This window comes from Xyrauchen texanus, chromosome 4 (assembly GCF_025860055.1).
Source record: "Xyrauchen texanus isolate HMW12.3.18 chromosome 4, RBS_HiC_50CHRs, whole genome shotgun sequence".
Classification (NCBI taxonomy): Eukaryota; Metazoa; Chordata; class Actinopteri; order Cypriniformes; family Catostomidae; genus Xyrauchen; species Xyrauchen texanus.
The window spans coordinates 39,584,607-39,597,498 of NC_068279.1; the positions used below are offsets into that span (position 1 = coordinate 39,584,607).

Here is a 12,892-nt window from a genome sequence, read left to right on the forward strand (position 1 = left end):
CGCAGGTGGATGCTGCACTGGTGGTGGTTCAAGAGATTCCCCCCTATACTATGTAAAGCGTTTGAGAAAAGCGCTATATAAATGTAAGTTGTTGTTGTCATCTGTGCGCATATTTGCCACATACATCGACCATTGACTGCACTAAAAGAGAATCTGAAAACAACTGTAGGTGGGCATGCATCGAACATGTTTGTATTCACTTGCGGTCAGAACAGTATACTCAGAAAGGCAACACCGTTGGCCGGGCGCAATCCGATCTGGAATGCCGAAAACTAAGTATACCCGGGCCTTTAGGATTTGGGTTAGGGTAAGGGTTTGGGATTAGGGTTAGACAGGATGTTAGTTTTAGCCAATATTCACTTTCATTGCACATTTTTTCAATACAATGAAAGCAAATAGTGACTGAGGCAATGGACAGTCTGCTTAACATCTAATTTTGTGTTCCACAGAAGAAAGAAAATGACATATGGGTTTCTAACAATATGAGAGTGAGTAAATGATGACAGAATTGGGTGCCATTCTGATGGCAAATGTCAGTCAAATCCAGCCATGGACTTTTAGCATAAATACCTTTATTACCTAGACATTATTGCAAATGCTGTCATCAAATAACATAACCTCCTCAATCACAAGCACGTAGCGAATTTGTTGCACAGAGGGGCCTCGAGCCTTCTTCATCTCTAATGCAGCTTTCAAGGCTAACAAAAGGCATTTAAAGGTTGCCTAATGATCACATGTCCAAAGCAACATCTTCTGCCTCTGCTGTGGATTATAAATAGCTTATAAATAAACCTTGAAATATAGATTTTTATGACATTCATGATGAATTGAATTGCAGGTCTGATCTTTGACCTTGAGTGATTGTCTTAGGGATGAGATGGAAACCTTGAAAAAAGGAATCTGATCTCGTAAATGGGGCTTTGAAAGGAGAAAATATCCTGGGTCTCATAAAGAGAGCCTGCAGATTTTGCTTTTACTCTGTGTTTGAATGTAGATGTCCTTTGTTGCACAAGGCCATCAGTGAGTTGGAGTATTGGGTGGTCTTAATGTTCATATTCAGAGACAGATGAAGCTGAGGCACTTGCAAATTTACTAACAAACAAATAAAACATCTCAAGGTCAAGCTATTATTTCAATCACAGATATGTAGCACAGGCCACACACACACTGAGTTGCACAAACACTCACATGGGCCTTTCTCATAAACAGTGCTTCTGGTTTGAAATGGCCTTAAACTATTATTGAGTTTTAAATTGCATTGGCTTTTTCTGGTTTGTTCATTTAGACTACTCCCATAAAAGGGAAAATTGCTAGCGAGCTCTCTTTAGAGGTGCACTTACTAATTTTTGAAGACTCACACTGACACCTAGGGGCCTGGATGCAGCATGATATAATCACGACAGTTTTAGGTTACAGATGCCATTGTAGAATTTCACATTCAGCCATAATTAGCTTAATCCATGAGTGAAAGTGCCTCTAACAGGGCTGTTACTGGGATTAAGCAGATAGTATTCGACTGGTCATGTGATCTAAACATGGCTGCCCCCATAAGAGGACCCTCTCCATGTTGAATAAAACAGCTTTTAAAAGGTTTATAAAATAACTGGATTCTTCTACCAGAAAGACTCATAAATATAGAAATAGAATAGTTCCTTTGGTGTAAGACCCGTCCTACGGTTCAGCGTTCAGATTCTTACTTGAACCCTCAGATCCTGCTGGAAGAGAATCACGTTAGGGGAGAGGAACTTTTTTAGTTTTGTCCTTCTTGTTTGTGAACAGCTTCCCTGTTAAACAAATATATTTATTGAATAAAAAACCTTCACGTCTTCACGCAGAAATGCAGCACACATCGGTACATCAGACAGGCAGAAGCCCCACCCAACTCCTATCCAAGTTGTGTTTTTCTTGTCTTGTGTGGAGGTGAGTGGTGCTGAACAAAAGACTAAGCTACCAGTGCCTCGACTTTACAGCTAATTTGCCAAAAGACAAATATAGTTAACTTGTGTCTTTCTAACATGCTTGACTCATGAGCTACTAGCTAATGTAATAAGTTAGCTAAAGTTTAGCTAAGGCAATATTTCATGGCCATACAGGCTAATGTACTGTACATAATGGAGAGGGTGAATACAGTAAAATATGTGTCTAATAACGCCATCACATTGATATGCAAATTAGTCATTAACTAATTAAAATATGATAATTTGCATACATTTGACAAGGCACTGCAGGTGAATAGGACATGTTTAAATATGCAGATTAGCTTGTTTTGTTTAATTTAGAAGAATTCTACAGATGGAGGGTAGTAGGCTTAAAACAAACACCATATAAATGTGTATTTTGGATGTTTTTTTTTTTCATTAGAGTAAAAGACATGGAAGCAAAATCCAAAAAGACCAAAATCTCAATATTTTGTAGAGATCTGTTGAGTATGAAACAATTACATGTGTGTGAGGGAATTCAAATAAATTGGTAAGGAAGTCAGAGTTGTGTTAATAACAATGTCTGTGCATGTACCTGATTGAGGATATGCCTGAATTGAATGAATGTGTACGCTACAACATGTCTTCCTGACAGAACTTCTGCTAACACTTAATTTCATCTCATGTGAGTGGTCAAGATTTTGTCCATATGTTAAAAGTTGCTAATATTTTTTTAGGAGTACAACTTTTATAATGAGGAAAAAAATACTGACTGCGCCTTTGAAAATCTCCATTGTTTGTTTTAGACAGTAATTAAATTGAGATCAAACAGAAACTTTTGTTAAAGACTAAAGTCGGCAATCAAAAGTCAGAGATTTATATATAAACCCCAATGTTTATATAAAATTCTTCAATGACCAGATTATCTGGGTTATGCAATTCATGTTTTTTTTGTTTTTTTATCTTTATACTCGAGCTTTATTTCTGTATTGTGAGTAATCGCCTCATTTGGTTCTAACTGTTTTTCTCTGAAGGAATCTTATGCAGGTTTCACATATGCTTCGTGAGCGGGGCGTGTGCGGCGCTATTGGGTTGGGCTTTCAGAATATTCTCATCTCTTCTGCGAGACACAGCTGCATCTCTGTTCTGTGTTGCTACGCCAAACATTTAATTTAATAAGGCCATAATGTAATTTATTTGTCAAGGGGTAATTGATAAATATAAAAAATCTATCCTTCATGAAATCGTTTGTATATGAATAGGAGGAAAACATTTACACCACAATGATAAATAATTTATGGATAGACCCCAGCCTCAACCCCCACAGTATTGGGTACCTAATCGTCTGAATAAGTAAAAACATTCAAATAACTGCATTTTTTTGTTAAAACATCTGACGAAACCATTTTAGGTAGACTATATTGTACGGCATGAAGCCATGACAGACATTACAGTAAATTAAAACATGAATTTACCATCTGCACAAATCTGCTGAAGCTACTGTATCCCACACCTTTCCCTTTGCTAATAAATCCTTGTATAAGAAATGCTGAGGATTGTACAACACTTTGTAATTCTCAACCTCCACAATCAGTAGGGTCTCATCCTTTGTTGTGGCCATGCAAATTCGAATTAGGTAAATTGTTGCTTCAATGAAAACGCAGGGCAGTCACAAGCATTTGTTCATGTTAATCAGTGAACTTGGTCATGATCTGTTAATGTTGTAAAGCCATACTATATACCTATATATGCTGTACATAAACAGGTACCGTAAAACCAATGCAGCTTATTTATTCGTTCTTTTATTTAGTTAATTTTGTGTTTGTTTATGCAGATTATAGTGTATTGTAGGATCGGCTTAAATACCTTTTCTTTTTTTTTATTTGCTTTTGGTTATTTTCTATTTACCCAAAGTCCAGCGTGAGTCACGTGGCAAAAATAGGCTCAACTCCTAAACTATCCTCTCGCTGCCGCTTCTGGACCACGTGACCTCGGAACTCACACTTGCATTGTGAAGGCTGTTAATATCGGCGCCAAAACGAAAACAAGCTACTCACGTCTCGCTTACGTCCCGCTCATGGAGGATATGTATAAAACAGCTTTATAATCTCAATTTATCTGAAGAAACATCTGATGCAAAGTTGATAGTAAAATGAATACTCTACAGTATTATTTCTCCTGAGCTGTAAATGAGTACGCTCTGAACTCTGAGCAATTAAATTGTCTTAACAGCTCAATAAATGTATTAAATTCTTCAGAGATGTGAAACCATTGCTCAAAAAGTGGTTCCACACTTGTAGTTTTTACTTTTGTATCCTCATCTGGCACAATATCACACCTTACAGTGCAAATCAATGTGCAGTATTTTTGAACTGGAAGTGATTGACTCTCACCCACTTTTCTTGTGTCACACAAACAGGGCTCCTGAAAAATCCATGCTCTGTAGCACCGCCGTGTTTGCGGAGCCGGCCGGGCGATGCTGGCAGTTTGCCCAGTGGCTGCTCTGGCTTCACGGATGCGTACCCACTGCAACAGCGCAGGATATCCACAGGTATAAAACATGCATACACTCACTCACCTGTGCACAAACACAGAGCACCTCATTGCTACATAAATACATTAGGTCAGTCCCAAAGTGCTGAAAATAATTTTAAATTTAGCTGTAAGCCATCTGTTTTCAAATTGTGTTAGTGCAGTTGCATTGCAGTTTTGGGTGTAGTAAGTTACAAAGTAATTAGTTACTGTAATCTAATTAATCACATTACAGTTAATGATTACAATTACATTGTACTTGGGTAACATTTATTTTAAAAAAAAATTTGCTTATGTGGAGAAAAGTAAAAGATATATTTCTATTTATATTTAGGTGTGTTTGCATATTTTTTAAAAGCTGAACCTTACGCGAACGAAGTCCGCATTTTAAAATTAATTTTCTGAAGGTAACTTCACACAAGGTTGTCAACTCTCCGGCAGATGACAAATCAGTATGCAAGCTGTCTCTGTTGTACCATTGTATTTACAATAGCCTCTGAAAGACAGGCTTCAAAGTTATAAATTTTTAATGTCAAGATATAACCTAGCTAGCTAGACACACATAATTGTAAATGTAAACATTTCCCCCATATTAGGTTTTAACCAATCTTCAATGCTCTTCGACTAGACGAGTTCTCATAGGTCAAGAATTTCAGGGATGTGCGTGAAAAGGAGAAAATTCACCAAACAAACATCTCTGCAAAACAAGAACGTCAGTGCATATCTTCATAATTTTTAGGCAAATTAGGAGAACCCTGTTCACCCAGAAGGAATGAATTATCATTAAGTGAGAAACATGTGAATTGCATGTGACAATGGAAAAGGAGGAAATACAGACATTGTTTGTAGATTAACATTTAGTCATTTAGTAGAAATTTATTTTTATCCAAAGTGTCTTAAAAATTAGGAACAACACATGCAATTTGTCATACAAAAGTCATCAATATCTTCAGTATCGCACTGCCAAGTTCTAATAGTAGCTAGAGAAGTATATTAAAGATATACTTTGAATTTGTTGAGCGATAAAAAACGTTTCTGTGAAATGTAAATCAGAGCAGAGTAGAGTAGCTCATCTTAGGTACACTCACACACGTAAACAGACAAAAAGTAATGAGTAGCGCAATCTGATTAACATTTTAGATAAGTACTTAGGAATTTGTTGTGGATTAATATTTTTGAGCAATTCACCCAACACTCACTGTGAGGTTGATTTTAAGCAGTTGGGCAAAATCAATCTTCATTCCAAGTAAGATATCTTGTCCTGACAGTTCTGTGTAGGTTTAAGAACACAAGATACAGTTTCACTTGAGGGAAATAGCTTCTAGTGCAAACATGTTAGAACAAAGCCATTCTAGAAGAATTCTCCCCTGGCCCCTGTTTTAATGGACAAGTTTCACCGGTCTTAATTCCTGGATGTGATGTTTCAACATGATGTATTCACACGCTGTGACTCTTTGTTTTCAGTTGGTTTTCATCTGCTGTATAAAAAGTTTGTACTTCCTTAGGCTTGTAGCTTTTCCAAAGTGAATTGTCACTTTCAGAGATACACTGTATATGACATTAGTTTGTTGTCTATCGAATTAACTTTTGTTTTAAGTCTGCAGCGCTATCACTCAATAAAGTGTTTTGTCAAGGATGTGTATCTCATACATTTTACACAATGGCATATGTAAATATTGTACTTCAGGATTATGAGATGTGTGGGTTGATTCAAAACAACCATAGCCAGTAATTCACATCTGCTGGCATTTCTACAGCTGGCACAATGCAAAGAAGCACTTAATCAGTATTTTTGTATTGTTTTCCAGTAAATATACCTAACAATTCAGTGGCCAAGAGATGCACAACATAACCAAATTAGCAATGCAAATAAAAGCTGAAAACACAACATAAATAAGCCACAATACAACAAATGTAAGCCACAACACAATGGAAATAAACCACAGAACAAATAAATGAAGGGACAGCACAGCAAAATGAAGCCACAATACAACAGAATGGATAAATGTTTTTTAAACCACTGTATTATAAGTCGTGTGGCAGTGTGACTGAATGCATGCAAGATCACGAGGCTGCACAGAAGAAGCAGAGAGATGCTGGTGCCAATGCAATTTACTCACAACACAGGTTTCCATCATGGATGTCCCTTTGAATATATACTGATTTGCTTGCTACCTTTGGAAATGTTGACAAAGGGATGTGGAGTTCTAGCAGTAGAGTTCTAAATAATTTTGTTGTGTTGTCGTGTTATCTATTGTGCTGTGGCTTATCTGTTGTGTTCTGACTTTCGTTGTGTTCTCAGATTGTATTTGCTTTGCTAATTTGTTTGTGTTGTGCACCCCTGGACCACCGTAAAATATCCATAAAACAAGACACATTTTCTTCAAATGCATGATAGTGTAAGATGAAAAGTTTTTTTTTTCAGAGAATATATTGTAGTTACAGTATCTTGAATAGTTTATCCTTGTTTTAAGCATAAATCTATCTACATTTGGTTATATTTATGTGTTAAAACAAGAAAAACAATTTGTCAATAGGGTAAGAAAAAAATCTCATGTCATTTTCTTATCAAGCATATTTATCAGTTTTAAGTATGTTTCAGTATTTTTCCTTTTTCTCTGGTTTGTGTCCACCAAATTACAGCCATTTGTTGCAAGTTCAGAGAGAGTTACCAGAACAAAGAAAGAGATGCTGGGAAAAGTGGGCGAACCTCCAGAGGCAAACATAGCTCAGCTAGTCAACAGAACGTTTGTGATGTGGTGATGGCCCTAATTCTGAGGTTTCATATTTCTAGCTTGGTATCGAAAATAACTATACTGAGAGGTGTAGGATGCAAACAAAACAGCTTAAATCATCCTAAGGTTGTTTGCAGATCTTATCTGGTTTAAGCTGGTCTCCTAGCCTACTCAGATAAAAAGTTCCCAAAACTCCTCTAAAGCCAGACTACAGACCATCCTGACCAGGTTGGTAGGCCAGCTAAGACCAGCTTTATCAGTTTAGGCTGGTTTAAGCTGCTTTTTTTCCAGCAGGGAAGACAGATAATCTATGCCTCTCACAGTTCACTTAAACACACACAGATTGAGCAAGAAAAAACGTGCGAAGAGGCTACACAAAGCCAGCCTTGTGCTGTAGTTTCTCTTTGAGAGAAAGTGAGCGAATGTGGGAGAGAAAGAGAGAGAGTCAAGAGAGTGGAGGGATGGAAAAGATTATCCATTGGAATGTCTGGGCTGACCTCAAATGGAGCGGATGGGCCAGACAGCCAATAAGATTGCATTGCTCAGTGCTTGTCTAATTTCTTCCTGATGATCGAGGTGGTTGTCTCTATAAAACAGACTGAGGTGCCGCAACAGGCTGAGCTTAGATCACATATGTAATGTGTTGGTCGATTCAAGTGACAGATGCTAGTGTGGGAAAACACAAAATATCTAACTGGCATTTGATTTGACTGAAAACAACAACAACAACAACAACACGTTTTTTGTAGTAGTAGTATTACAAATACTATAGCACTACTATTAGGCATTTCTCAGATAAATTCTCAGATAAATTAAAAATGAAAATATTTGCAGCTATAATATCTGTAACTATGCACAACACAAACTAACATTAAATATGTTTAGTAATATCTAATGATATAATCGCGAACGGTGTTCAATGGAGCGGCTAACGAGACTGGAGGGCTGGAAGCTGGAAGAAAGCGATCAGTCCTGGAGCTTTATCAGCTATAATCAGCTCCTAAAGTCTCACTGAGCTCTTTATCTCTTTCTCTCTCTGGCACAATGAAATATTAGCTTATTTCTGAGGTCCAGCAGCTAAACAGCACCTATATATTTTCCTTTCTTTTTTTAGCTTTATTAAAAAACAAGAGATTGATAAAATGAAAAATTTTTTGGCAATGTTCTTCTTGCTTTGAAAATCTGAAAATAGTTACATTTGATATTTTAACAAGAGCAATATGAGAAAGGCTTTCTCAGAAAAGGTTGTGGTGGTAACTGGGGTTTATATTGGCCTTTTTACAGGGCATTGATGGTCTGTGAGAGTGAAATGGATTGTAAAAATAAATCCTCTTTGTCGCCAGAATATCCAGCATGCAGCCATTTTAAGAATTTTGTATTTGATCTTCCGGTCTAGCATATTCTATATAGAAATCTGTGGTGTTGATGTCAATGTGTAATTAGCTATCGAAGTGAATTTACAGGTTAGAGTTGTTCAAATGTATGATGAGTATTTTAAAGTGTTCGGGGGATGTCATAACAACTGGAAGCAGAGCGGGGAGATTATTAAACAATAGTACTTCATTCATAAATACACAAGATCCTACCTTCAAGCTGTGTACATACTGATGTGCCTCTTAAACTTCAAGAGACAACACATTAAACACAAGTCATTAAAAATATCTGTGTAAGACACCTCTGACCCTCTTCTTGTGTCATTCACTAAACATGTTATAGTTCAGATGAGCAGATTTTTCGAGTGTTAATCCCGAATGGGTGAAGGGGTGCAACTATTTACACACACACACACACACACACACACACACACACACACACACACACACGTTGTGTTTCCATGTTTTATGGGGACATTCCATAGACATAATGGTTTTTATACTGTACAAACTTTATATTCTATCCCCTAAACCTAACCCTACCCCTAAACCTAACCCCCACAGAAAACTTTCTGCATTTTTACATTTTCAAAAAACATAATTTAGTATGATTTATAAGCTGTTTTCCTCATGGGGACCGACAAAATGTCCCCACAAGGTCAAAAATTTCGGGTTTTACTATCCTTATGGGGACATTTGGTCCCCACAAAGTGATAAATACACGCTCACACACACACACACACACACACACACACATGGTTGGTGCGACTGAGGACTCTCCATAGACTTAATGCTTTTTATACTGTATTAACTATGGATTATATCACCAAACCCTAATTCTAAACCTAACTCTCACAAAAATAACTCTAACTCTACACTAACACTAACTCTCACTCTGAATGTCCTCATAAACCACATTTATAGCATAATTCCCTTGTAATTACCAGTTTGTAACCTAAAAAAAAGTCCTCGTAAACCACCCAAACACGCCCACACACACACACACACACACACACACATAAAAGTGTACATTTTATTTTAAATAGTTTTTAGAACCATTTTAATCACATTTAAGACTCTTAAAAATGTAGGGTGACAAATTCATTTTAAAATGTATATATCCTTTTTTGTAATGAATTTGCATGTAAATTAATACGAGTTGTCCTGTTTAAAATTTCCTGTCAACTACACATTTTAACACAAATTATTAACAAATGAATAAAAATGAAGCGCTTGTATCATGAAAAAGTGCAGTGTGCTGTCTGAATGTGATCTGCCAGGTCCAATTTACCTCCACTGGTGTCAGAAAATAAACATTTACAGTGACAGAAAAAACACCACATGAGCATTTTCACATAGTAAAGGACTAACACCAGCAACTCCTGGTGAAAAATACTTTCTGTGCTCCCACACGTAATCCATTTTCTTCTCAGTAGCTACATTGCAAACAGGACGTTATATGACAAAATTCAGAAAAGCAGTGCGCTGAAAAGGGGCGAGGCTGAATAAGGTGAATAAGCTCCAGTTTTCCGGGCACTAGGCCAGCCATCCATTCCCACCGGTGATTGTGCAAGTGTGTGTGTGTGTGTGTGTGTATATGTCTAAAAGTGGGGTAGCCTGCAATCTTACTGCAGTAATACACTGACAGAGGATGACAGGCTCTCTTCTGTCTTGATTAAGGGTCCCTTCAGGTGATGGACTATTGTCAAGCATTCCAGGAAGAAGCTCAGCTTTTAATCTGCACCACACATCAAATCAACAGACGTGGTTCTTTGATCTAATGCTGTTGGAACTCATTTACTTTTGATCCTCAAGCCTCAGTCTTGTATTCTACTCATGTTTTTCATTTAATTAGTCTTTAGTTTTCAGTTTATTAATGGTGCTTACTAAGGCAAACATCACTATTACTATTGCTCATTCTTTGGGATGTAGACAATAATCCTACTGTAAGTATTAAACTTAAGTGCATAACTCATCATGTCAATCAGATCAATCGGGTCCAAACCTGTGTTCATTCACTGGCCATTGGACTACTGCAAGCAGTTCTCTCCATACCAGCAACTCATATCTGTCCATCTCTGTGCAAACATGTGTAACAGAGTGTGTCCGATAGTGCTGGCTCAATCTCACAGGTGGCTTATAGAGAGAGAGCTTTCTCTCAGCATTACAGAGACACTTATCTGATTGTCTTATTCACTGTAGTCTTGTAAGGGAAAGTGATACCATTTCAGTTTGAGGGAACAGCTTCCCATGCCCTGAAATCAGCTGCTGCCTCACAGATATTGGAGCTGTGCCTGTAGCCTGTGCATTAGCATGGTTAGCATGGTCGTGCAGGAACGGTTATACTTGGCCTGATATCTGACACAGTCAGCAAGACCTTTGAGCAGGTACACCGCTAAAGGCTAGGTTACTTTTAGCAGGTGAGCTAAAATAAACTCAACCATTACAAAAGGTACTAGGGAGGCACATTGAGACAGTAATTATTTTAAAGGCAGAGGCTATTTAAACTAAGTGAAAAAATGGCAACAAAAAGCATCCTTTTTGCACTTTTTGCAACCATGGATTTAATGCGGTAACCATAATATCAGCATGGTATTTTGTAGTAAAATAATAGGAACCACAAATTTAAAACATGGTTACTAGAATATTACTAAAATTATTGTAAATGTATTTTATTTATTATTAGTAGTAGTAAGAAATATTAAGATGATGGACAGGAAACAGGATGGGAAAAACTGGGGCAAACAGGGGAATTGATCTTGGGTTCGTCCGTATGATAAAAACTAATCTGTATGTCTTTAAACCCCATACAATTGCAGTGACATATAAGGGTGTCGTTTGACTTTAATTTCAGAATTTCAACCAGATTATTTGAGGGCAAATAGCTGCACTGTGTGGCAGGTGCTATGTACACCTAGTGCAAATAGTCACTCCGGATATTAAAAGGTTATGGCTATGTTTTTAAGGTTAAGGCTATGAACTTTGATATATATGGTACTGAATTATCTTTTTAATGTACCATGACATTTACATGATACCCCAACACTGTTCGTAATTTTAACGGTAAAAGACTATAAAAATGCTAGAGTAAAAAATCTTGTTTTAACTAACCATTACGTTAAAATATACTGTAACATTTTTTATATATTTTAAAATACATGTAATTTTACGGTAAAATGTCATACTATAATTTTTTTAGATGTAAGAAGTACGATATTACCTTATGATTATTTACAAAATGTACATTATATTTAACAAGAGAGTACATGTCATTTTTACAATACATTATTGTTAAAATGAAGGTAAAAAAACAATAATCAGGCATTCCCTGAATTCCCTGCATGACCTATTACATTTCATTATATTTTATTGGAATTGTTATGTTTTTTATTTTTTATATCAGTTATGTACTTTGGGGTGTCCTGTGTTATATTTGATATAATTTAGTTAATGGTTATTCCATTAAAATAATCCCATGAAGCATTGTGAATGACGTAATCAAATAAAATAAAAATATAAAACTATTGATTTAGAGTTGTATAAGCATATAATCAATATATTTTAATGTATATTGCAAAATTTTCAGATAAATAAATATAAATGTATAAATATTGTGAGAGTGTTGGGAGATTAAATCAATTGTGTCGTTTACAGTGAGTCAAGGAGCGGGCGGTTGCTGCTGGGCTCTTTTGTTGCAGTTTGTTTGACATGATTCTCTGATTGGTGGTGTGTTATTCCTCGGGATCATGGCTAGTGTAGTTTTTTAACAGGCATTCAGTTATTAAACACCATTTTGTTTTTACATTTGAAATAACACAGACTGATGGCTTCAATAGCCTTGGAGCTCATGATAGGTCTGTCTTTAAGTTATTGTTAATAATCAATTCCCTATTGGAATAAATAAAAATCAACAGGATTTTTTACTTCAAGAACCAAACTTTTTGTTCTCTATACACCTTATTCACAGTAATGCCATATTTCATTTTGGGCAGGGCTGAAAACATGGCTCTGAGGAATCGACTTGCAGTCTTTTCAATGGCATGCACCTAGACATCCTCTTATTGCTCTCAGCCCTTCCTGGACTGGACTTCCACAGATGGATTTCTTGCCACTACTGACATATTGAGCGTGCTGTGTGCAGTATATGTCCGTGTGTGTAGACCTGTGAAGATCACAACTGTGTTATAGACAAGAAGGATGAAACTGGAAGGAGAGAAAAGGTGCTGAGGAATTGTCAGGCTAAATATATTAGCAAGGGTTTGATTCAAACACTCTCTGCCGATTGAATGTTGGAAGCCACAAAACCACTCTCAGCTGGAGAGATTCTTCTTCT

At 36.7% G+C, this 12,892-nt stretch overlaps 1 protein-coding gene across 4 annotated transcripts in view; it reads left to right on the top strand.

The window, feature by feature from the left end:
* LOC127642966 (retinoic acid receptor RXR-alpha-B) overlaps positions 1–12,892 on the top strand; it is an 85,801-nt gene that overhangs the window by 21,478 nt on the left and 51,431 nt on the right. For all 4 annotated transcript variants that reach the window (XM_052125450.1, XM_052125451.1, XM_052125452.1 and 1 more), the window contains exon 2: positions 4,339–4,470. In XM_052125450.1, coding sequence (XP_051981410.1) covers positions 4,339–4,470 — 132 coding nt within the window. The remainder of the gene's footprint in view (positions 1–4,338; positions 4,471–12,892) is intronic.